The sequence below is a fragment of the Cloeon dipterum genome, chromosome 3, assembly GCF_949628265.1.
Source record: "Cloeon dipterum chromosome 3, ieCloDipt1.1, whole genome shotgun sequence".
Taxonomy (NCBI): Eukaryota; Metazoa; Arthropoda; class Insecta; order Ephemeroptera; family Baetidae; genus Cloeon; species Cloeon dipterum.
This window is the reverse complement of record NC_088788.1, coordinates 32,847,641-32,873,855: the sequence shown is the minus strand read 5'-3', so window position 1 is coordinate 32,873,855 and position 26,215 is coordinate 32,847,641. Positions and strand designations below refer to the sequence as shown.

General features: G+C 39.2%; 2 protein-coding genes and 1 non-coding gene across 3 annotated transcripts in view; 1 reads left to right on the top strand and 2 right to left on the bottom strand.

Moving 5' to 3' along the window:
• The window catches only part of LOC135940448 (uncharacterized), a 33,348-nt gene extending 19,418 nt beyond the window's left edge, over window positions 1-13,930 (top strand). The window contains exons 2-4 of the mRNA XM_065485320.1: window positions 1,802-1,892; window positions 8,400-8,609; window positions 12,009-13,930. Of these exons, the coding sequence (XP_065341392.1) occupies window positions 1,823-1,892; window positions 8,400-8,609; window positions 12,009-12,136 (408 nt within the window). The 5' untranslated portion in view covers window positions 1,802-1,822 and the 3' untranslated portion in view covers window positions 12,137-13,930. The remainder of the gene's footprint in view (window positions 1-1,801; window positions 1,893-8,399; window positions 8,610-12,008) is intronic.
• A 2,596-nt stretch (window positions 13,931-16,526) lies between these two features.
• On the bottom strand, window positions 16,527-16,599 carry TRNAK-CUU (transfer RNA lysine (anticodon CUU)). Its single transcript has one exon. It is a non-coding gene; the product is annotated as a tRNA-Lys (tRNA).
• A 113-nt stretch (window positions 16,600-16,712) lies between these two features.
• On the bottom strand, window positions 16,713-22,032 carry Nulp1 (Nuclear localized protein 1). Its single transcript, XM_065484500.1, has 7 exons — window positions 21,589-22,032; window positions 21,350-21,528; window positions 21,213-21,295; window positions 20,237-20,561; window positions 19,577-20,002; window positions 18,349-18,771; window positions 16,713-17,772 (listed from the first exon to the last, which is right to left on the bottom strand). The coding sequence occupies exons 1-7, from the start codon at window positions 21,919-21,921 to the stop codon at window positions 17,556-17,558; spliced, it is 1,986 nt and encodes a 661-aa protein (XP_065340572.1). The 5' UTR covers window positions 21,922-22,032; the 3' UTR covers window positions 16,713-17,555.
• Window positions 22,033-26,215: the final 4,183 nt, after the last annotated feature.

Below are 26,215 nucleotides of genomic sequence, written 5' to 3'. Positions count from 1 at the left end.
AATTATAAAAATAGCTTCTCTAGTTTGTGTGTCAGTTTAATTCGAATAAATCTTTGCGGGCTGGATGAAAAAACTCATTTGTAATTTTACTCTCGCACTAAACACCGAAATAACAAACAAATATATACTCTCTGTCTCATGGTTATAGCAGTGGAAAGTGATATTTTACGAGCGGAGCTACTTTCTTTAGATTAAAGCCATAAATCATGCGAGTTTCAACTTGCGACGTGCGAGCGCATTAAAAACATTTGTATTCGTGAAGGAAATTGGCCACGGAAAAGCTGAAAAAGTAATAAACAAGCATCCTTTTGAATATTTTAGTCGGAATAAGTCGTTTTTCACCATCTGCCGTCCGAATATTCATTTTCTCAAGGGCGTCTTTTGTTTTCGTCGAAACAATAACACTGCTCTCCATCTCACTGTCAGCCTGGCGAACGCAATAAACAATATCGGAAAACACAGAAGAGTAGTCCACGCTGCGCACATATTATTTGATATATTCAAAAGGGCCGCGTGTTCACTCCGGTTCGCTCGCTATATTTCATGCGTGTGCGGCTGTCGCAGTCACTCCGCTGCTGACTGAGAGTCACTCGATAAATCTTTGCCTCATTTTGCATAACCCTCCGACAAGATAGAGCTTAGTCCCGAGGCTTTGCGAGAGTGGCAAAGATATGGAAAAGAGCAGCACGACGGCATCTTTGGCCGAATATTCTCATGAGAAACAATCGATTTCTTGCAGTTTCCTGCGAGAGTAAAAGGGTTTTTTTTAAGAAAAATATCTGAAATTATGAAAATGGCATATTGCCGTGATATTTTTAAACCCTCATATAGTTGCTTGACTTTTTTTTTAAATTTTATTGTGTGGGAACCTTGATTGGGCTCACGTGGAATTGGTTTATTAAGAGTTGCCTGTGCAAAAAGGATTTTTTTCAATAGTGGAATGCTCACGACAAACAATTCAAACATTTTTTTCAATCACGGAGGTGCTGAAGAGACATTTAAAATAATTTTACGACATTTTTACCCCAGTACGTTCAAAGCACTTGAATTATGCAATTAGTTTATGTAAATTAAAAGGGGAAGACATGGAAGGCGTCTTAAGAACACATTCATGTACGTTAATGAGAAAAGGTCTTTTTCTCATCTCTGGTCAACTTTTTTGCAGGGTTGCCAGAATTTAGCTACACTCTAGAAGGGACATTTCAAAATATTGCTGGTTATCCCAGCACATTTTTCTCAATCTTCTGTGTATGTAAGTGAAAATTTGGAGCGAAGATCATGCACGATATAAATTTTGGAACAGCTTTTTTTGTAGGACACATGAATTTGTATAGTGCCTCATTTCTAAATATTTTAAAAATGATTAACATTAAAATCTGCCCAGATGGATTCAATGGTCTAATTTTTCTCGCATTCTACATTTTTTCCAAGATATTTTTAGTTGGCAATTAATTCTGCATTAGTTTAAAATTATAATTATTAATTTTTACGACTTTTAAAGGAGATAAGAATTGTTCTTTCAGACGTTTCCTTCCTCTTAATCTGCTGTAAAATCTTTCAAACGTAGCTTTCTCGTGCTGTTGAACCGCAGTCTATTTTTCCTTTTTCACTTTTGACGGAGGGACTGTTTGAGTGCCAAAATTTTTGCCTGTTTTTAAAATGAGCACCGCAATATTTTTAAGCACGTACACTGAGCCAGAGAACGAGCCGAGCACAGGCAGAGAGATTAATGTTTTCTCTCGCAGAAGCAGACGAGACACTGTACTGGCAATGACGCGCTAATAATTTATTCTGTTTACAGTTTTCGCCGGGGCGGGTTACAATGCTGCACTGGAAGAGCTGTCGCTGCTCCTGGAGCCAAATGCTGCTCTTCATTTTGCTTTCTCTTAATGGTGAGTTAAATAACAAAAATTCTCTGCATGGGCGTAAACACCGATTTTTAAAATTGGTGTTCATGACGAGGGTTAGATTTCCTTCCCATGCGAAAACAAAGACTGAAACCCATCCCATGCGAAGTTGTTTAAAAAAGAATAGGATGTTATTTTTCGGCCGAATAATGCTGAAAATTGGGATACATTTTCAGCTCTTTTTATTTAATTTACAGTGAATTAAAAATTAAATATTTAACTCGCATTGACATGCCAGAGCAGCTTGTTTTTCTATTTTAGGATCCGTCCGATAGCTCTTTTTTCGGAATGAGGTCGGCCTTGGCCGTAACAGCCGTCTTCACAGCTACTCGGCATTCATAATTAAGGGGCAGAGAATGCAACCGGTCGAGCAGTAGACGCCAACCGGTTGCATGGTATAGCGTGCGCTCGATTGCACCTGCTCATCGCGTCATGAATTTTAATCGTGCGCTGCGAAAGAAGCAACACACGGCGCGCTCAGTCAAATATTTAGCCGTCTCTCGAGGTGAATAAAGCAAGCGGGCTGCGTAGCGTAGCCGTGTGCTCGAGCGAGGCCTTGACCTCTGCCGGCAGCAGCTTAATAGATTCGCGCCAGGCAGCCGCACACGCAACGCAACCCAGCCGTTGAACTACCTCTTAATCAAGACTGATCGGCTAGACTCACAACCTACTGATTCACCCTTCTGTCGTTCTCGAGCCGTCTTAATAGAGAAATAAGGGATATACGTGATTGTTTTCGCACAAAACAAGGCCACACTTTCTCTGTGCTTGAGATTGAGATGAAGAAACATCTGCGGTTCAGGAAAACGGGCTCCCGACGATTTGGAAACTTGAGATTATTTGAATTAAACTAATTTAAGTATGAAACAATTTCAAATGAGCTGAAATGTCATGAGTTAGAGGGGGGAAATGGCATGAGGTCAAGCAAACTCAACAAAATTTACCCCAGAAATCAGTCTTTACTAGCAGATTGCATAGTAAATTTATTTCGACAAAATATTATTTTTTTGGGGAAAATATTTAGACCTCAGTATCTCATCTCCCTGTAGTGCAATTTCAAAAATAAGGTATGATTTTGATTCCTCTCAATGAGCCCGATTGATATAACACTTATTTTGATGTCCTAGGTCAAGTTCAAAGGTCGCTTCTGTTATTTTTGTTTTTTAATTACTGTTTTGAAAATAAGCTTAGTCTTTTGACACATCGATAACGTGCCTTTGAGTTGTCCCATTACATTTGAGAGCTTTTTTTTCGTGTCAGTCCATTTAAAAACTGGAAAAAATATGATTTTTTACTTTTTTCTATTTTGCATTATTATGTCAACTCCAAATATCTAGTTCTAACCATCAGAATTTTAAAAACTATCCACGGTAGGACTCATCTAGACCTGCTCTGACAAGCTGAAGGTTAAGGGGGTGCTTTCCCACCCAAACTGCTATATTTCAAACCCCTTGAAATAAGTGAACAATTTTATAGCTGTGAGGACAATGTGATAAATGAAGTCAAGTGTTGTTAATGTCAGCAAAGAAGAGACGCGATGAAAGGAGTGAATTTAAACATTTTCCTCACAATAACATATCGCTGGAATTTTTTATTCTTTTACATTTAATTTGCAAATAAACTGTTTTAATTTTCGAAATAAGGCATGATGAGTGGTAACATAGAAAATATTTTGGATAGCTCTGAGAATTATGCTTAATATAGACAATTTTCGGATTAAAATTTCAGAAATCATTTTCGCAGACCCCTTTTGGAAAATCTTTCAACAACTAGTAGCTTTAAAATTTGTGTAAGTGTGTGGGATTTAGAGCGAAATGGTATTGCACTTGTACAGGGTTTTCGCTTTTTTCTCTGAGAGGAAGCGCATTGGAGCATAAAATATCCGGGTGCAAATAATTCAAGCGAGCTCGCCCGTTTGACAAATTACTCCGCGCACACGTGTTGCTTGCCATAACACGTACATATAAATAAGCAAGTGGTGCAACTCTCGTGCAGCTAGACGAACCAGCGCGCTGCATCCGCCATAAATATGGAATGCGGTTACTTATTACGGCAGACACATTATTGTTTCAGTTTGAGTGCGCTTTAACACAATACAAGACAAAGCACGAAGCCTCATAGAGAGAGAGACTGCGAATTGAAATTTAAATTCAAAGCCTTCACAGTACCGTGCATTTTATTCTCGATGCCGTACATTTCATCATTTAAAACATACCTCCCTTGAATAATGAATTGTGTAACATTTGGATCTGTTGAAATTATAAAGAAGGAGGGAAGTTTACAAATGGCTCAACTTTGTGTGGGTTGAATAATGATGGTAAATATTCCTGCGTGTTTATTTTTCTGATTTGGCAGATTTCAAAATTATTCTATTTTCTCATTGTTTGTTTTGCTTGGGATTGACTTTGTGCTAGCTTTGTGGTTTAACTCAACACAGAAATTCAGGCAAATTCGTACCGCAAGGAAAAGATTTTACAGGCTGGCTTTTACAAATTACCAAGCCCAACATATTTCATTTAATTTTTGCTGAAACCGCGTGTAACATTGTATTGATTGATTGGCATTTGACGAAATTGACACGCAAATTATTCAAACAGACGAGTAATTTGTGGATCAAAAAGCTCAAAACATGTTCGTTACAACCGGAAGAAAGAACGCAGCGCTCTCGAGACACCAGGAAATTGAAATCTGATAGAGGAAACGTCAGAAAATCATTTGCTGTGGTTTTGAACTTTTTTTACTTAAACGAGATGCTTTCCCACCAATGCGCAGCAGGATCATTTGAAGTATAGCTTTACAGAACATTTGTGAAAATCCTTATTACCTACACTTGAAATACGTACTATCTAAAAATTAGGGTAAATCTTAAACTTTCCCAGGTTGTCGTTTAAATATTTGAGAAAATCAGCTTATTTGTTTGCATGCTAATCAAGCGGCGGTGAGCATCAATTCTCTCGATATTTTAAAATCACGATTAATTTTGCCACAAGGGAAATGTTTCTCATAATTCGCACATCATTGGATAGACCGTGACGAGACGGATCGAAATCAAGTGAAACCCCGTTTAATCTTTCGAGTAATTTTGCAAAATCTGAAAATAAACTGTTCCTTGGTCCTGATTTCATTATTGCACATCGTGAAGATAAACTGTTGCTTAATTTCACAAATAATTAATTAACTCAATAAACTACTTTCTTTAGTAAAAGGGCAAAATGTTCATAACTGTTGGCCAGAAAAGCTCTAATTTGAAATGAAATTGAAAAAGAATAAAATTGAATAATTTTGGTTCAAATGTTAGGCTTGCGTTTCAACATAGTTAGCAGAACATTATAGTTTTCCCATGAGGAGTAGGGCAGAGTAGGGCAAACAACGCGCTTGGAAAGTAATATGTAATTTGGCCTTGAATGGGGAGTAAATTGGTACATTTAGCGTGTAGTGAGAGTGGCTGTGCAGAAAGAGCATTTTGCGGTAAAAGAGGCGTCGGCGCCCGCCACCACATTGTTTCCGACCGGCGCGCGGCGCGACAATTAAGCTTTATATTGAACATTTATTGAATGCAGCACTACCAAACGGTCGGCCAGTCGCAGGGCGGAGCAGATAAGCAAATTTATAGCCGCCATGAATTAAGTTGCGCGCCGGACAGGTGCGACCGCAAGGTACACCTCCCTTATGGCCACCAACAAGCTGTAAAAACGGGAAATATTGCACTTTTTCCTCAGCCCACCGGTGAATATTTCAAACGTGAAAGTGGAAAATGCGTATGCAACAAATTCTATAGAATGAAAAAACGGGGTTTGTCGTAAATAAATGCACATATTAATATTACATTTGAAACTCTAGATTTTTCACGGACTAGACTGGTAACTACTACAAAACATCCCCAAATCCAAAAGAAACTAACAAAAATTAAGAGACAAAAATCAGTTGATTTAGTTTGTTCAGAAAAAAGTCTGATTAAGTTTGGTTGCATGCAATACAGTTCTCGTTCACGCTCAAATCCGGTGACACTTACATTGGTCTACAAACGGTATTAGCACGTTTTGGGAGCATTGGTACACAGACAAATAATGAGGCATGCAGAAGTGTCACATTCGATGCGTCTCCAACGTGCCAAACAAATCAGCATCATGCATTGTCGTGGCAGGACATATGTATTTTTTTAATAATGTGTCATGGGAGTTCAAATTAAAACATGCAAGCTTCGGCTTTCAGTTCTTAAACACGGATGTCCACTCTAATCATCAGAGGTTATTTGGCAAGACTGCAACACGCACAAATTATAAAACTCAATATGAACTCGTTTTTATATGTACACTAGTTCAGTTTTTGTTTCACTTCAGTTCGGTTCACTCTTTTGAGAGAAAATTTGCAAAACTTCATAAGAACACCATTTATGGAATAGAAATTTACTAAGTAACAACATTAACGGTGGTGTAAAATTTACAAAAGACATACATAAATCTTGCGTATCTTCTTAAATGTTGCCGCTGATATTGTTACTATTACAAAATTTGCATACTCAAATTGGTAATGATTCGAGTTGTAAATAAACGTTTGAACAAAAAGAAATTGGTAACCATGGAATGCTTGTTGGGTAAATACCATTTATAACAATTAAATTGCTATCAAATAAAGAATAAGGAGAAACGTTTTTTCCAGTCAGTTCTTAGATGCTTCTCAAAATGTTTTTAGCATTTTTGTAGTGCAGTCTAACGCAACCACGGATTGTTTTCTGTTTTATTTATAATTAGCATGACGTCAAGCCAGTGTCCGCTTGCTTTTTTATATTCTGCTTGTTCTGCTTAATTCTGTTTATATAATAGAGTGGCACAAAGCTCTGGCTAACTTTGAAATCTGAGAATGTTGTGAGGTTCTCTCAAAGTTCTGCTGCGTAAAGTCGCATCTCGACTCTTGGCAAAAGTTTTTATAGCATTGTAGAATTAAAAAATGTCCGCGCGCCGCAAAATAGCGCGTTTTTGCAACACACGACACGCAGCTGCATGTTATTTTAATGAAGTCGTGGAAAATGAAAACATTAGCGCGCGCTCGCTGGCGAAAACGGGGACGCAGCTGAAGCCTCTGTTTGTTCGCTCAATCGAGCAGCGCCCCCGTAAAAAGGGGCTAATTTGAAAAAGTAGCCGCACGCGCGTTTTTAATGAATTCGTGATGCGGCCGGCGAGCGTGGACACGCGGCGATAATAAGTAGGCCGCACACGTATCAAGCTCTCCGCGCGCGCCGGCCAACTTTTCAACTTTTATGAACTCATCTGCGCGCCGGTCTCACTTTCTGCTCCTTCTCTGCACGACATTGTTCACGCAAACGTTGCCCAAACTTGCGGCAAATTGCAGCGATACTCCAGCTGACTTTTCGCAACAAACACTCTCGGGAATTGGCAAATTAGCAAAATTGGCCAGAGATAAATGGTCCACTTAATACTTTCAACCGGCAAGTATTTTCGCCACGAATAAAACTTAATGAGAAAAACTCAAATGAGACAAATCCTGGACATAAAGAATGAAATAGTTAATTTGACAAAAAAAAGGAAGTACAGCAAAAGTTACAAACTTTAAAGAGAATGTTCACGTTTTTGCGCTATATGCAGCACTGAGACTTTATCAGCAGTAGTTTTCCTGCAAAACAGTAAACTGCGGAATGTTATTCTGAATCACCAAGAAGTTAAAAACAATTGACTGGACTCATTTGCTGAGAAAAGATGCTGGACAAGTCACTTAGTGATACCTTGCCACCCACCCTCATTGCGTTACAACTCCAAGCTGAAATTCCGCCAATTGTGTAATTTCAAAAACTTTTAATTTTTTCCATTTAATTTATCCATTAAAAATCCAATTGAGATAAATTCGTTACCAACGGAAACAAAACGTTCCCAAAAGTGCCGAGAAAGCGAAATATTGGGGTTTGAAGCGGATTCGCTTCACGACTTCTGGTTGGAAGCGGGCCACTTGAGGTTTAAAAGCGTTTGCTTCTCTCCTCATTGAAGCGTTTGTCTCTGTTTGGAACTGTGTTCGCTTACACATAGAGGCAAAGTGGAAGTGAACAGTTTCGAACAGAGGCATATAAAGCGCCGCCACCGAAGATCATACACTCGCTTTTTAATTTTAAAAATCAGATTGCAAGAGGAGCAGATTATTTAAGAGAAATAGGTTTATCTCAAATTATATTTCGTTAAGACCTAGTCTGCTTTTCATATTATAATTATTGATTTAAATATTTTCTCGTAGAAGTTTTTTATTTCCTTGATGCGAGTTAAAATCTGTAATTAGTTTGGATTCTTTATTAAAAGCCACTTAATTACTTGAAAATCAAATTTTCACCACCCTATCTTCTCCTCAAATGAAATTTTAATTTAAATTGAATTATTGTATTTTCCCATTTTCCACAAATTCCCTTGCCGCTAAAACTAATTAACATAATTATTGTGCCCGGACCGATGTGAACTTCAGCTGGCTGCTGAAACAAATTTTAATTTCTAGGGTTCCTGTGCCAAAACCAGCAGCAGCAATACCCAACGCAACAGGGTTCCTCAGGAGCAACCCAAGGAGCCCCGCCGGCCTTCCCAGCGGTTCAACAATCGCCCCCTGGAGGAGGCCAGGTCATCAAGCGCAGCAGGGGTGCCTTCAGGGAGTGGCGCCGCGGAGACCCTTCCCTCGTGCACAACCTCTGGAAGAGTAGAACGCCGCTTGGTAAACACGCCAAATTTAAATTTTTAAAAGCTCAATCAACTCAGTGTCAGTTTTTAGAGGAATATATGGGCAAAAATAAGTCAACCGTTCGTACCGTGGCATGTTCAAATATATCAAAATTTAAATAAGCACGCGGCAGTCAAGCACCATTACGACAAACCATAAAATATTGAGATATTTTCAAAACGGCTCAAGAAAATACATGAAATGGTTTACTTTGAATGTGCTATGCGTTTCAAAATTGGCATTCGAATTAAATAAACAAACTGCTACATTTGACAAATATAAAGACTCAGAAAAGCCTCGTGATACTACCAGTTTGAAATTTTCTCTCAAAGTAAAAACCGCTCTCTCTAACATCCTTGTCTCCATTTTGTTCAAAACTCGTTGTTGTTCCGCTTCAATATTATACATGCGTGTAATTCAGCGTGATACAGGTGTGACACCTGCACACGACGCCTCCTCTCCCTGGGGCAAATAATTAGCTGGCTGCACAAATAGTCGACGAACACAGGACGACCGCAGTGGGTCCATTATAAAGCCAGGCACGCTGAATAATAAGCGAACCTTGTAACGTAATTAAAATGTCATTGACGCAGCGCCGCGCCGACCACTTCATCATCGGCATATGACATTGTTGCGTAACTAAATAAAGCAGGGGGCTGCAAAGCAAAGCAAACAAACGAAATCGTCGAATCCTAAAACAGGTCCTTCTGTCGTGCATTTGCGAATTTCAGTGCGAACGTGTTTTTCGATCTGCCGAAGAACGTTTGTTCTCGCTCGTCAAACAAACAGCGAGTGTTGTTTGCAATCCGGCGAATATCAATCAATCACCAACAATAAAGGCTGTTGTGCTGACAGAAAAAAAGAGACGAATACTCACAAAATCAAACAGCCCCTCGCTGCTCGAATTCGGGAGAAAAATGGAATGGGTAATCTAATTCAAAGCAATCATTTCAATTTGGAATAAAAACTAAAAATTCTACTCCTCTAAAGAAAAAGTCGATGAGGAAAAATGTTTTGTGTTTGTTTATTGAAGCCTTCGTCGGTGAATAATAAATAATAATAATAAATATCAGCTTCGCGTGTTTGTGATTTATGCCAACAGCGTAAATCAAACGCGGGCAGCAGCTGTAGCGAAAAAAGCGAATAAACGAACAATGCGAGGTAAAAAAGCAGACTAATTTTTCGCTCCTCTGTGCGCGCAGCAACCTAATTTGTTTCACGTCAATAAAGAGACCGAGTTTGCGAGTGTGAAACGCGCTCGGCTAGCTCTCTTCGCCTTTGCGCGGGCAATGGAATCAGTGGATTGGGTCGGCCAGTAAAACTCGCCGACCAACGCTGCCGTAAATATAAAGCCAACGACGCACCCAGAGGATTGCCACCGCTCGAAATAAGGCGTTTTGAGCTCGAATTCGCGAGGGAAGTGATCTGTTTCGTGGCTTGCAAAGAAAATTTCACACTAAATAATAAAAATTTCCCCCTTTTATTCCCAATCAACGTAATTTACTTTGAAGCATATTATGAAACGAAAATTTGTGGAAAAATATTAAAATACTTAGGGGAAGTAGGCAACAATGGAATATTTTAGTTGATTATGAAATGGGCCTGAATTGCTTGATTTTAATTCCAAGATTCCTCCCCATTAAAAGCCTATTTCTTCAAATCACGAACCAGTAAATATAAAATATATATTTTTAGAGTTTGAAACACTATTTAAAATTCTATCAGTTCACTCAGGTGGTTTTTTTCCTGTTGCTTTGAAGGCTTTCCAATTTCCCTTGAGTCGTTGCGGACCGAAAAAGAGTTCGAAAGGGAGAAGCGAGAGGACCTCCAAATAAAATTAAATTACTCTCCCGCCTCGATGAATAATTCATGCAACTCAACGGCTCCTCGCCGCGCTGCTAAGTGCCTGCAATTTGTCCGGATTTGCGGTGAAAAATGAGTCGGTTTGTCTAAGCGGCTCCGATGTGCCGAGTTCCACGCGTAATAAGCGACGAAAAGCGCGCACGCGGTGATTAATTAGTGCCTCCCCGTCACTGTTTAGCTCAGCTTTGTGTCGGTTCAAGCTTTTGACTGGCGCCCGACTAATTGAAAGCAAGCCAGATTTGTTTTGCAAACACAGACATAATGCTCTTTTTGGTGGGACCGCAACGATTCGATGCGGTCTCATAAACGGATACTGATTGCAAATAATTCCGCAACCCGGCAGTTTCGAACGCTTCGGAAAACGCTGAAATCTGCTCTCGACTCCGTTGGGTGTAGTTATTCAAACGCACATCAGCGATACCCGCTTGTAATACACGCGAACGCCTTCCTTTTGCGCGGACGTCGGCGTCCTTCCCGCGGGATTAATGATCCATTTGTTCATGTGATGTTCCGGCAGCCTGAGTTTAATTTGTCAGAAAAGCGAATTTGCCGAATTTCCCTCAAGGTTAAAAGTTCTTGCTATCGTGTCGGTCCCATTGGTGCAAGAAGTGTAATTAAATGGAGAAATCTGATTGTGAGAGAAATGAATAATTCGAGTTTAAACAGCCCTAAAAGCACTTATGCCATTTATTTCAACTAATGCAGATAAGTCACAAGATTACTAGTATGCAGTTTTGTGTTTCTGAAAAGGATTTCAAACTAGAAGAATTTCAAACAATTTTGAAATGAAATCCAGTGAGCTGTTTATTTCCCATTATCTCTATAGAAATGTCCTGAGCAGGACATTTATCATAAAAATTTACAATTTTCGAAAGCCGTCAGAGTTTAAAGCCTCCAACAGATGGTGTCACCCTCGCCCTATACTTCCAATTTTAAGGCAATCCCGTTGCGATTTAGAACTAATTCAGTTGCTGTGCATTCAGCCCTCAAAATTCTTTCTTAATACGGTGATTGGCTAGACTGATTTCGGTTTTCAGCATAAGTAGCAGGGATTGAGTGTTAAATCGCAGCTTAAAATCAAAAGTAACCGCTGGCGCCATCTATTGGCAGCTTCGAACACCAAATACTTCGAAACTGGTAAATTTGGAAAAATAACAAATCGCTACGCTACACACCAAGGAAGCTGTAGTAAATTTCAACTGATTAATTATGACAACTTCACAATTCACTGGCATTTACCAACAATTTCAAACAGCGGTACGCCCTAAAACCATTTTTGTATGTTCACATTGGCTTTTCATTAGCAAAATGGGTCATTCGGAAAATTCTCCTCTCTTTCGTCCCATTAAGTGATTGACTGAAAGAGCTTAAATAATGCGAGTACAAAGGCAAACAACATATCGGTGCTCAGCACAAATCAAACGCTGGGTGCTGGGTGCTGTTTGCTATTTGCTATTTGCCCGTGTATTGTTTGTTTTGCAAGCTGCTCCAAGAGTGGAGTGACACGTGTGTGTTGATGTCGTGCCGCAGGCAAGGCCGAGGTGTACATCGTGCTGGCGTTGTTGATCGGCCTGGTGACGGTGGTGATCGGCTGCTGGCTAAGCGACAACTGCTGGTCCCAGGAGCCCGAGCACCGGCGCTTCGTGCCGCGCGCGTAGCGCCGGCGGCTGGCCAGGCGTCTCATGCTGCCTGGCCTGCCAGGGCCCCCCGTGCTGCCCCCGCCCCCGCCGCCCCTCGGCCGCCCGCCGCAGCCGCCGCCCATGGGGCCCGACGAGCCCAGCCCCAACACGCCGCCGGACTGCGTCCTCCTGCACGTGTGAACGTGAATCAACCACAGACTGACACCGTTCAATTTTAACTCCTGCCGAATGCACTTTTCGTCTCTTTTACTGTCTCTCGCCTAGGCCAAGATGAAACGCGTTAAACGCTGCCTGATTCTAGAAAATTTTGGAAGCTTTAGAAATGAATTCGGTAATTTTTAGCGTCACAACCACCGCCTTTGCTTCAAGGCCGTTAATTTAGGTTTTATGAAAAACTATGGTGGCCCAAAATTGTTTTAATTGAAACGATCGAGATTTTCAGGAAACAACTGGAGAATTTTCTTCACTGTTAAAAAGCAGAAAAATATTCAAAGAAGTTTTGACTTGTTAGCAGCTATTTAGGCTCCCAGGATTCACAAGAAAATCAACATAGCTAGAGAAGATTTGCAGTTCTTTGAAAACAATCAACTGCACACATTGTTGGGCTCGAGCAAAAAAACAAATAATAATAAATACAGTGGGTTGAAATATTTTCAAGGGGATAGTTATCGTTCCCTTTTTATTTGTACTCAGCAATGATTGCAATCAAAGGCCGCTGGTAATTTAGAATCCTTTGTAGTTTGTGGCATGCATCTTTTTTTGCAAGTAAAGTACTATTGATGAGGCCTGAGGAGCAGAAACAGCTGCTGCTCAGTGAGAGAAGCTTGTTATGAATATTTTCCTCTTAAATTTCTCATTTTCCACCTATACCAATTACAAAACAAAGCCATTTAGTGAAGCGTGGATTTGTTTATTTGATGCCGAAGATTCCAGATGGTTTCCAAAAATATTATTTATTTCGATTGAAGATATGTAAAGGAGGATTTGCAAGCATTGTAAATTCCTTAAAACAGATAGCCCGAATTTGTTTAGGCAGTGACACGAAAATATATTTGCTATTTCGCGTGAACGAAAGTGTCAAGCTAAGGAAGAGTGAGTTAATCGTGCGAAAGGTGCATTCGCGCACTAAACGAAGCCAAGTAAATTTTTATTTGTAAAACTCTAAAAACGAACAAACTTCGTACTAAAGACCACTAAGGTTGTGATTAAAAAGCTCAATTACTAATCTAGCATGCAGCGTATCAATCAAAACTTTGATTGTGAGTTAATTCATTGTGAGGTACTGCAGGACATCGACTAAAGTGGAACGCAGCAGTTAACGAGACCGAATTACGATGGTTATCAAACTTCGCCTAAGGATGCAACCTGCTCGGCACGGATGTTATGCGCGATGCAAACAGGTTTTAAAAAATTACTACACGCAAAGAAGGATAAAGTTTACAGGAACAAACTGGCTTCTGAATAGTTAATACACACACATTTTGTGTCAAAAGGCAACGAAGCACATTTGCACGTGGGGGCGAAGTTTCGCAATTAATGTTCATCGCCGCTGCTGCTGTTGCTGAGAATGCACTCAGGCGCCGCCGGATGAAGCAAGAATCGCGCGCGCCCAAGAAGAAGCAACACGTTGCGAAAAGGCCCTCTCGCTGCCTGATCGACCGCAATTCGCATCAAAGTGGTTTTGCGGACACGACGCGCTGGTGTATGTACATAATAGTATACACACAATTTACGGCTCTTAATCTCACTAACAGTGTTCTGGGGCGGGTACTAACTCGACCCTGCGATGTGATGGGTTCACTCACTCACTCACTCACTCAACAAAAACTGCGCTGTTTAATTTAGGATTACGCAATACGCCAGAAGCACAAGAAGTAAAAAAAAACATGCCACATAAAGAATTATGATAAAACTCTGATTGCAATTTAAAATGAAACCAAAATTCAGTAATAATTAGATTTAGTTTTTTTAGGAATATAATGCCCCGTATAAGACGCCAAAAACCTATTTAAAGGTTAATAATTTGGTTTAAATTGATTTATGGAACTTTCGTTGCTGGTTGCAGAGTTTTTCTTTAAGTTTATCGATATATATTATATTATTTTATCAGCACATCCTCACGTGTATTCATGAGATTTTCTCCTCTTAATTAGAGCAAAAATCAATATATTTATATGAAATGGCCTAATGAAATATATATTTGAGCACAAATATTTCAGACGGTTTGTTTTTTATTTTTTTATTTTTAAATAAAAAAATTTAGTTACATTCTTTCTTTTTCTAGGTGAGTCAAAGACCAATTCTTGTTGGTATTTTTGGTTAGTATTTCGTACGTTTATTGTTCATGCGATCATGACATTATAGTCACTAAATTTTACATTAATGTAAGTCATTTTTGCCGTTTTTTACGTGTCGACAAATTAGAACAAAACTACTGAGCATGACCACATGGAAATATTGGGGATCTAATTAAATCGGTTGACCTTCCTAGCTTAATTCCGAATTAAAAGAGTCCCAACTCACCATCTTTTATAGTTGAGTCCTCAATTTAGAAAAAAGGAAATTAATGATAATGTTTTTGTTGATGAGAGGCACAGGAAAATATAGCTGATTTTACTCAATTCCCAAGTCCCATACTCATTTCCATAACTCGTGAGAACTAATTTGGAATAGATAATGAATCATGAGTATTTTTGATATTTTTTCCTTTGAAGGTAGCACTCGAGGATTTAAATTATTGTTACTATAAAAATTGTATTTAATTAATTTTTTGATTGTAAATTTTGTTGCAATTTATATAAATGTTAATGAATTAACCAATTAAGGTTTTATTATTCTATAAAATATGGCAGCAGTAGACATAAACAAAACGATGAATTTCAAAACAAAGATTATCCAGATTTTTTTCTTCCAGAATAAAAAATTTTGCAGCTGGCGAATTGCTCTTTCTTATTCAACTAAAATATGAAGCAAATTCCGATTTTACGAGCGTGTAGTTTGATTACACTATTAAATTAGGCTTTCGGATTGGAATAAGCTAATAAGCTGGGGGGCGATCATCAATTTTTTAAGCGATGTAAACGTAGCGATTTGAGTCAGTCACACCAACAAACTAGCTGCCAGCAGCCTTTCGAGTACGCATATAACTGAAAACTGTGCTTTTTACACGTGTAAGACAAAAATTAATAATATTATGGGCGACAAAAGCTTTTGATGTGGCGATTTGTGTTCGAATCGACGAACCATAGACGGAGAGAAAGCATGTTCCATGTGCTTATATCAATATCAAATAAATATAAAAAAATATATTACATGGTATAAATTGTAGGGTTTAGACTTATCTTTATAAATGGATCTCAAGCTCGAATTTCTTTGAAATAATGTGGCACTTAAATAGATTAGTAAAATTTCGCCACCGGAATTTTAATAAAAATATGACATAAGATCTTTACAACGACGCTGCTGCATTAACGTATTTTTCGTAAATTTAGTACATTTTTTAGATTATCATTTCACTAAGGTCAAGCAAGCATTCGAAGTTGTTAAAAAAATCAAGAAAAGTAACCTACTTGCTCTCAACATGTTGTGCCAAAAGCTATCCAAGCAAAAGAAACATGAACTCTATAACTGTGTATATTATCTCAATTTTGAAATCATCTCCAAACAATGTTACACTTATACATCAATGTTTACACATTGAAATATTTTATCTGAATAAAAAGGTTTATACTCACACTTGTCAGCATTTTAATTTTATTTCGAAATCCATGGCCATTATTTCATCGGCGGGGCCACTTGCCACTTACCCCCAACACACAAAAACAATAATATTAAAATATTTAATCGATTAAATCTTTTTCGCCAGTTTAAAAGGTGCAGGCACAAAAAGGCCCGCCGCTAAACGCGGTGTATGTATAGTAATGTTAAGCATGGGCTTTTTCTTGAGGACGCGGAATTAAAAATTAGTGTTGAATCTTTGGGGATTGGGAGGTGAAAAATAAACCTGGCGGGATCTTGAACAATTCTTCTCTGTAATAAGACAGTCACTTGGCGACTAAGTCTAACAGAATACAAGGACCTTTAAACAGAATTCATAATCGACTTTAGAATTAACAATTTAAGAGAATTGACTTGAGGAACAATTTAAAATTAGAAAAGAATTTGTGAATGAGCCCGGTCCTTCTTCCTTCTCAACCTTCTCAACTAAACGCTCGGAACAATTACTTATTACAATTAAGTATCGTCAAACAATCATAAATAACAATACCCTAGACCAAAAGTGAAAAAGAAGTGGGAGCTCGGCTCCGCAACCACTACAAATCTAATATGAAAAACGAATTTACGCAACAATATTGCCTTTCACAATAATGACTCAACCATGTAATAGATTTTAACAAAGCAAAAAGTGCGCCCAACGTGGGGCTCGAACCCACGACCCTGAGATTAAGAGTCTCATGCTCTACCGACTGAGCTAGCCGGGCTTAGTGAGAGATGTAAAATGCAACCTATATGTACTAAGATAACGTCATTCGCATCAGAACGGGAGCAGACTGATTGGAAGGAAGGAAGGTACTGTGCAAATTAAACCCAAGAATTTTATAATTGAATGACATCGTCTTTATTACACTCATATAGGAGAACATCAAATTTCTTCTTTCTGCGGACACGCAGTACAATATATCTTTCAAAATAATTGCAAATTTAATTTTTGTGTTCAATTCAATCTCCTTTGCTGCTCCTGTGTGTTACACATAACGCAATAATGCTTGTTGGATAATTTTAGGCCTTTAACTTTAATATACATATTTTGGGATGGGATGTTCTAGGCACCATCTAAATTGGAGTAAATTTTTAATTTTTGAGTCTTATTTTCAGAATTAAAACATTTCTGTCTGTACCAATGGTCCTGAGAGGTAAACACACAAAATGTATTTTTATTTTAAAGGCAACATCATGTGTACAAGTTTAGAGGATCAAATACATTTACTTTATTTTCTAACAACAAGGTAAGCTCTTTTTAATGAACAGAGAGGAGATGTAATTTAAGTTTAGATGAAATTTAGGTAGCAAATTGTCAGGCCCTATTTTACCACTCAAAGATTTAGGTTAATTAATCATTTACTCCAAATAGCACTATTTAATAAAACTTGGACTCCCACCCCATTTAATGAACCCCCAGCAATACCGTGAAAAGCACCTCTCTAGGCAATTTAAAAATTACGATGAAAAGCTACACTACTTGAAATAATTTATCAAATTTGGTTGCTACTTCTTGGATTTACTTTAGCTTTCTCCCCACTCATGAGTATAGAGAGGCGTGTCTATCAAGTGAATTTTGAGTTGAATGTAGCGCAGAGTGAGAGCTATAAAAATATCACAACTTATTTTGGTAGTGGGAGAGATCTCTACACTTATGAAAATCAACTTGGCAACCAGCTCATGTCTCGTTGCCCAGTTCATCATCCCCGGAGCTGTCCACGTCGGCATCCGCCCTCGCGTCAGGGGCGTCTGGCAACTGGATGTTGCGCAGAAGGTCTCTCAGCATATCCATCAGGGAGGCCAGGTTTCGCCTCACCTCCAGGCCGCCACCCTCGTGCTCAAACTCGACGTCAAACTGCGCATCGTCAACTGGTCCTGCAGCTGCACCTTCGGCCCTAAGAGACGGAAAACAAAGTTGCTATTACATCTAAGATCTCAAAGACCATCTAAAATTCAGCATTCACTAATAAAAATGAGCTTGAAGTCTAGTAAGATAAAAAAACCGTTTCCTAAATTTTACTTTTCGACAAAACAAAAAATGTAAACTGGAATGTATATTTGGTTGGTGTTTTCATGAGAGATATGATTGGGTCTGCAATTTTTTAATTTTTGTTTGAGCCCAGCTCAATGGGCTCTATATTGATTTCATCTGCGTACTGTTAGAACGGCCCAGTCAAGAGCTTTCAGAATATGTTAAATTTGGCTCTTTAGGGAGCTAAGGAAACACACTGACATGCCTGTAATCTTATCCCTGAGCGCCCCGATGGTTTTCAAAGGGTCAAAAGTAACATAATCTGGAAGCTCTTGACTCTAGGCATTCTAGATAATTTTAATATCTCTAAAACACAAAAAAACTAACCATATATATAAAGATTGTGCTGAAACAAAAGTTTAAAAATGGCAGACTCCTCTTGGAAAGACCCAAGTATTAATTAATTCATTAAATTTAAAGAGAAACCTCAAATTTTTACCCCGCAGGTTCATTGGCGTTGTAGGTGGGCAGCAGAGAACGGAAGAAGAGGCTGAGAGCACCAGCGTTGTCAACGGTGGCCGTTCTTGGCCTCCTGGGCCTCTCGTAGAGGTTGATGGAATCAGCGGGAGGAAGAGGGTCAAAGCTCATCACTGGGCCGGTGGAGTCGCCAGGGGAGATTGCCGGAGGCACTTCCTTCAGGTCGGCCAGGACGATGTGCCTTGTGATGTTCTTGGGCGGAGCACCCTGATACCTGCGGCGTCTGTGGCCGTCGCACTCGCTGACCAGCGGGTCCTTGCTGTCCACTCTAGCCAGCACAGCGTGCGTGTTTCTCTCCAGCCAGGGAAGCAGCTCAGCCTCCTTCCACACCGGCCAGCACCTGGCCACGTAAAGCTGCACTAACTGCGCCAAGGCTGGTGGCATGCTGCAAGAGAGGACAATTAATTATTTTCCCTTCAACTGACATTGTAGGATAATTTGTATATTTATAAGGCTCAATTTTACTTAAGAAATATACTATGGTTAAGTGTCAGTCCACAGCTAAATATTAGTTTTAAAAATCCAATAAAAATTCAGTGAAGACGAAATAAAGGCCCATGAAAATTTTACCTGAACTTGTTTATAGCTAGGGCTATGAAATTTATAATTTAGTTTATATTTTGTTCGAAGCTTCCAATCGTTGCGGGACCATCCAACGAGTAAGAATCAAGCAATTTTCAGCCATTCAAACTATAACAGAAACCGTCTAAAACTACCACAACCTTCTAAAATCATCTATATCTGCTAAAATTACATTGATAAATGCTTAATTTTGCTCTAAGCTTTAAAAAAAATTTTGACAGAAAACGTATGAATAAAAAAATAGAAGTTAAATTTTTGAACGGGTGCACCGTGACGACTTTATGGTCTGTTTTTATCGATTTTTCGCTAGCAATGTTCCCTTTTTTCATCTTACATACATGGCCAATGCATTTTATAATATGTATATTTACTCAGAGGAAAATAAACAAATAAAAAAATCGTCTATTAAAAGAAAAACAAAGTATAAAAATAGTTGAATTTTTCCCAAAAATAAATACCATCTAAAATTCACAGACCTAGTTGAAGCGTTCAAATAATCCATAGTAGGTTTTTCATGTAAATCTTTAAAGAACAAAACACGATGCAGTTGATTAATGCAACGCGGATTGAGATTTCCAAATTCCAAAAGTAAATAAGTCAATACACACCTTGTTTGTGCTTTGGGTCCGAAAAAGTCGTGCGCCAGAACCTTGTGGTCGACCTGCACCGAGCACTTTTCCAGCAGCGGTGACAGCACCCCCGGGAACATAATGAGGGCTAGCTGCAGTGAGGCGTCCGCGTCAGCCATTTCAATGGCACCCTGCACCGCCAGGTGGAAGCGCGCCACGGCCGTTGAATAAGCGAAGTTGGGCAGCTGGCTGAGGTTGCGGGAAGCCTCCCACTCGTCGGCCAGACGCACCAGCCATGAGTACTGGCGGCTGCGCAGTGCATATAAGTCGATCACCAGCACCATGGCCAGCGGGTCGTCGTCAGGGTCCAGCGACAGCACCACTTTGCTCAGCTCCAGGGCGGTGCGGTGGCATGCCCGTTGCCCGACCATCGTCAGGTGCTTGAAGAGGGCGATGAATAAGGCCCTTGAAATGATAGAAAAAACATTGATAAGAACTGTAGACAATATATCATTAAACTGAACAAACATTGCAATGATAAAAACTCTTAACAAATTATTAAATTTAGTAAGAGAATACATCATAGGGTGTTTTTTTTTTTGGAAATTTAACCTCAAGCAGGGTTGGTTAAATGTGAAAATATAAAGAGATCAATCAAAAAGTCTAGAAAAAACCATCTAAATTTCACTCTAAACACACCTGTTCTCCTGTCTGCAGTAGTCAAGTCTGCAATTGCCCTGCGCCAGGTTAAACAAAGGGTGGAAGGCGTGTTCCAGTGCGTAGAGCGCCCTCTCAACCAGGTCAGCAGCCATCTGCAAATCTTCACTCATCTTGCAAAGCTCAGCAACCTGCAGAAGGGCGTCCACGTGGTATGGGTGCGAGTGAATCACGGCCACCACATTGTCAGGGTTCAGACTCTCCACCGCCTGCAGGAAAATTCGCTGCACCAGCTGGTAGTCAGGGTTGTGCTCGTACGAGAAGACCTGCACCTGACCCTTCTGCTCGCAGTACCTCATTGTGATACCTGCGAATCAGGCATTCTCTTGGTAAATTAATATGATGGGGAATCTTTAAATGAGCTGTTAAATAAATTAAAATGTGTCGAGTTTAATGAGGACTTCTTGATTTAGACAGTGAATATTATTAAATATACGTAATTTGTATATTTAATTATTTTTTCAATTTTTTTGTAAGAATTCTTCATCTCTTAGTCCCTTTGATTTATCTATCAATAATTGAATAACGCTAGTGGAATCTATTTTTGTAATATTAATATGTGTAGTGAGTGACATTCCTCATGTGATTGAACTCTATGTTATCAAGCAAGTTCAAGAATGCACAACGATATAGTAGGTTCCTTTGTGGGAATTAGCTTTCGGAGGCGATTTTTTACTGAGGCATTCTTGAAAAACATTAATGAAAAATTAATTAAATTTTCTAATCACGTGTATTTACAATCCAGCACGCCAAAGAGAGTAAACATGTCAAAGCATGTTTTTATTTTCCAATATATTGGCACGTGACGGACTTCTTTTGAATGCAATAACGTCATTCCCGAACAATAAAAAGCTCTAATGCCATTGCTTCTGCTAAGCTGAGCACGAAATGTCGAAAACCAAAAACGGAATGATTTAAAAATAATTATAATGCTGGAACCATGTTCAGCTTAAATTACCCTGTTTCCCAATAATGGGCCAGGTGTCCTTGGGAGTGACAATGCCGGTGTTCCTCAAGTGAGTCCTGGTCCTGCTCTTCTTTCTAAATTAATTTTGTTAAATCAGCAGTTCAGAACCAAGAAACTGCTTTATTTACCTCTGCTCAGACTGAACAATTTTGACGCCAAAGATTCGCTTCAGCTCATTGTTTGGGTTAAGGTTGCGGTTATCAATGCTGAGCAGTTCCTTGGTCCTCTGCACTTCGGCCGCATTCTGGACGCTCTCGGCGCTTGCCACTGGGCCCAGGAGTCTGTTCACCTGATCGATCTCGTCACCCTGGAAACAAATAAAACTCTGCTTATGTAACTTTCTGGCTAAACAACTGATTTATTATACATCAAAATTGTCTTCGCTGCTCCTCTGCGCCAAAGCCACCTTTACGGCCTTCTTCTTCTTCTTTTTCTTCTTGCGTTTGGCACCCTTGTCTGCAGGGTCGGCGCCGTCCTGGTCCTGCGTGGGCTCCGTCTCGTTGTCGTCATCCTCCTTCACCTCAGACTCGGACAGAGACTGCTGGTTCAGCAGGTCGTATCGATTTACGTTCAATTGCTTCTTCTTGGCTCCGCCGCCCGCGGCCACCGACAGCAAGTCGTCCTCCGCGTCCTTCTCAGGGTCGCTGTCGACACGCAGGCCGGTGTCGCCCTGCAGCTTTCGCAGCACTCGCGACGACATTAAGCAAGAATTTTGGCACCTGTCACAAAAGCTGTCTAAGCGTTTTCGGCCAAAACATCAAAATCGTGTTTTTGTGGCAGCTGACGGTGAAGGCTTGAAACTGCGAAATAAAAAACCGGATATTGAACATAAAAATCAGCTCTCAATTTCATAATTTAAGGAAATTATAAATGTGTAATAGACAAAAAATCCAATTAATACGCATAAGTGTATTTAAAATTTGAATTTTTAATTACTGCCTATTGATTTTGTGTGGTATTCCATAACATATCAAAACCGGTTTTTAAGGAATTTGAGTTGAATGTACACAGTTGCCCTCTGCAGGGGAATAAATAAACTTGAAATATTGTTATGCAACCTGTTTGGCATCGTGGATCATCAGGTTGCATAAGCAAAGAACACAAGGCGCAATAGGCATGTGCATTCCAGTAAGAAAACGGAGAGATGATATTATTTTAAAATTCATAGTGTAGCGGTTTGAGCGAGGTACCAATTTAAAAATTTACAAGGGCGCTAGAGGAAAATCTTCAGCCCATCAGGCTGTAAACTCTATCAAATTTCAATTTAAACATTTAGTTGGACGACAAAAGCTAGCCGGCCTCCAGGAAAATTTGGCGGAGCCAATACATACTTAGCCGCCACATTCTTTTAAACGGATGTTTTGGGGAAGAACAATTAAAAACAATTTCTTTTGGCTTTGAGATTTAATGGGACAAATTAGCACCTTCATTAGATTTTAGCGAACATGGATGGCTATTGGAAGCAGGAATAAGCAATAAAAGTACCATAGGGTTTGGCAAAAATAACTGACACCCATTTTTCACAGAAATTAACATATTAGATTTTCACAAAAGAAGAGTAAATATTTTCTGCACTAACGGCATGGAAATGAAATCGGGAGTTTTGTTTCCACTTGCTTCTTTATACGACAGCGTTGCAAATTAGTAAATGTGCAAAAATACTGACAGAACATTTGCTAAAATTTGGAGAGAATTTATGTGTCCTTCTTATCAAACTTTATTTGTTCACTTTGTTGCAATCTTTAGGGTTTGAGGGCAAAGTTTTCACGAGCTAACCGTCGCCAGTTGTAAAAAAATGGGATTTAATTAATGAAGCTTTGTGACTCGTCTGCATATTTCATTAGTCATCTCAGACAGTTAATCAGAACAAAGCGCTTGGCGTCTTGGAAACTTATACAAAAGAGCAAGTCTCTCGTTTAATCGGGGGTTTCCATCCTAGCGAGAACTTCGATTAAAATAACGTAAGGCGCGCAAGAATCAGGCGGCTGCATTGGAAACTTTTGCCAGCAAAATGCACCGACATTTCAAAGCATACTTTTTTTCACACTTCCTCATCGATCTTTTTCCCTTAAGTCTTTTCAAAAGTTAATCTCATGCGATAATTACTGTAGAATATTGAGTAGGCCGGGCCTCTATATCAAAGGGAGTTTCGAAATTGGCTCTTCGAACAAATTCATGGGGGAAACTGGACGAGGAAAACACCTCTGAGGCATTTTTATATTCTTTTAGTGAAGGCTAGGTGAAACCTCGCAGCAATGATGTGCAAACTAAAGCCCTCAATAAATGAATAAATACAAACATTTCTCCCCACACGAACGACGTTCCTCTCGTCAAAAGCGATTCTCTTTTTGCTCGAAGTAAGCTGATTATACTTCAAAACATGCCCTTTTATTTGTTCCAAGTAACAATTAATCGTATTTCCAGCACTCGCTCCTCGGAAAACTCTGAAAATAATTTGCAATGTGAATGAGGGTTGTACAAAAAAATAAATGCGAATGCTGAGTACATGTGCCAACGGATTGCTGATGAAACGCGTGATAAAATTGGAAAATCACACAAACATGTTTTTCGAAACCAGCTTATTACAATCTTCATTAAGTTGCTGCCTTTGTTTAGTTAATTCTGCGGCAGTTTCGATTTACAACCCACATTCATTTACTTACAGACTGATTGACAGATTACGGAAACTCATCTCTTGAGCTTTCCCTCGGGTTTCCAAGGCAACGCGCTTCATTTTAAAGCAGGTTCCGACTGTCAAAGGGTTATGCCTGATTAAGATGTACGCGCACTCACTAGCGGAGGTGCATCAAACACTCAATGAAACGAGCAATCAACCGCACACTATTGCAAAATGACAATTTGACTAATGAAAATTGCCTATGGACGTGGGCGAGTGCACTAGCTTATTAAGCCTTTTAATGAATATGCAGTGTGGTGAACAACGGCAAAATTAATTAGACTGTATATACCGCACAACTAATAATATACCCCGCAACTTGAATCCCCCCTGCTACAAAAATTCAACTAAGCCAAAAAATCCATCCTTTTTTATGTGAGCTATTTTCTGTTATGTTCCAAGTATTCATTCAGGTATTCATTGAATGTGTGTGCACGCAGAGAGTGCAGAGTGTGAAATAAAATAGTCTAATTTTAGCAGTTCTTTCCTTCCTCCTTCCCGGCCACCCCGCAACGCATACATTTCATTTTCAATGGGTTACACTAAATCCTGTAAAAAAATTACTCTAGACTGGGGCCATTTTGTGATTTCATCTTATTTTCAGGGATTCACCTGACGATATTAGTATTACGTTCAAAGAAGTAAATGTAAAATAGGATGCTTTGATTTGGTAGTGCTATAGGCTGGAAAATCGGTCGAGAAGGTCGTACCAATGAAGACCAAAAAATAAATATTCTCAAATAACTGAGTCCCCCAGTGAATATAAAGGAACTGATTAGCCTCATGGGCTTGCTGAATTATGAATTATTACAGTAGTGTCATTACATGAGAAAATTGCAGCGCCACTTTACGCTCCTTGCGAAAGCAGGAGTTGATTTCAAATGGGAAAACGAGCAACAACACAGGCATCAGACCGCCTGCTTAAAGCCCTTACAGTTAAGGTCTACAATTTCAAGAAATATTTCTTGAAAACCATTTTTTTATTCGAGTTTTGTTCCATTTTTAAGTGGTAAATTAGTAACAAAACTTTTCATCTTCGTTTATTTTAGAGTAATTCATTTAAAACTCGAACAGTTTTGTTTAATCTAGTTTACCATATTTCACGAGATAAAAAAGGCAACAATACAATTAATTTTAGACATAAAGTGCACCTGGTCACGCACCTATTTCATGAGTGTGCCACAGACGAAATAAACAGATAACAAAAAATGCTTTAAAGTACGTAGGGGACAGCTATATTTCACGACAGAATTTTTCATTTTCAGCCTGTAAAATGTTATTCCACACCCCACTTCGAGGAGATGGCTAGCCTGACTAATAGCATTCTCGGAAAATTCATATGCTTTTGTTTGAGCACCATCCTGATAAGAACTAGGGAAAATATCATATTTTGTGACCAGTTTCTCTCGATTCTAACCCGGTAGACCTGCATAAAATGTTTGCAGCAAACTTGGTTATTATTTTGACACCTCTGTAGCACCCTAAACAACGTACCAAAAAATCAGGAAGGTGTGTTCTGAACCATATTAAATCTCTTGTGGAATCAATCTAGATAAAATTAGAAAATGGATCCAGTCTAAAGTGGTTTGCTAACAGGATTTCAAGCCTAAGGGATTAAAATCAATGTAAATTGCCATAAGTGTTTTCTGAGCAGAGAGGGATATCCGGCTGAAGGAAGAAGCTCGCTTGCCGAAAATGCTGCGCAGTGCGCACTGGTGGTGGCTGCAGACGCTGGTGCCGGTCGTTCACGTCGATTTATTGTAGGTAAAAATATTTTATTCGAGAAATAGAAAAAATTTACATAGAACTTGTAAACCTTAACAGATCTTTTTGCAGCATGCGTTCCGCAATTTCTATTCTTTCTCAATTTGTTTGTTCCTTATTTCTGATGTACGTTTAGCAGAAACGTGTAAGCCTCTACCAAGTTAGTTTAGCACAATATGGGGAAACATCATATCACGATGATAATGAATAATATTTCGCTGCTAATTATCATACGGCTATTCCGAAAAATTTCAACGTAAAATTGCATCATAAAATTCTTACATATGTGAGCTTAACCTTAATTTGAGCGTTGCACACCGTATTTTCGTTAATTGAATTTAAACCGAGTTGACAGAATTGCTGAACTGCAGCATGGTTCATTTTGTATTAAATCAACACTCCTGTTGACAAACTTGCTTTTGGAAGAGCGAGAACGTTTATGCGAGCAAACGCAAATAATACAAGTGGGCTGAGTGAGCTTTCAGCCATGCACAACAAGTCATTAAACATGAACAAATAGCAAATAAATACTTGAAATTCAATGATATCCACA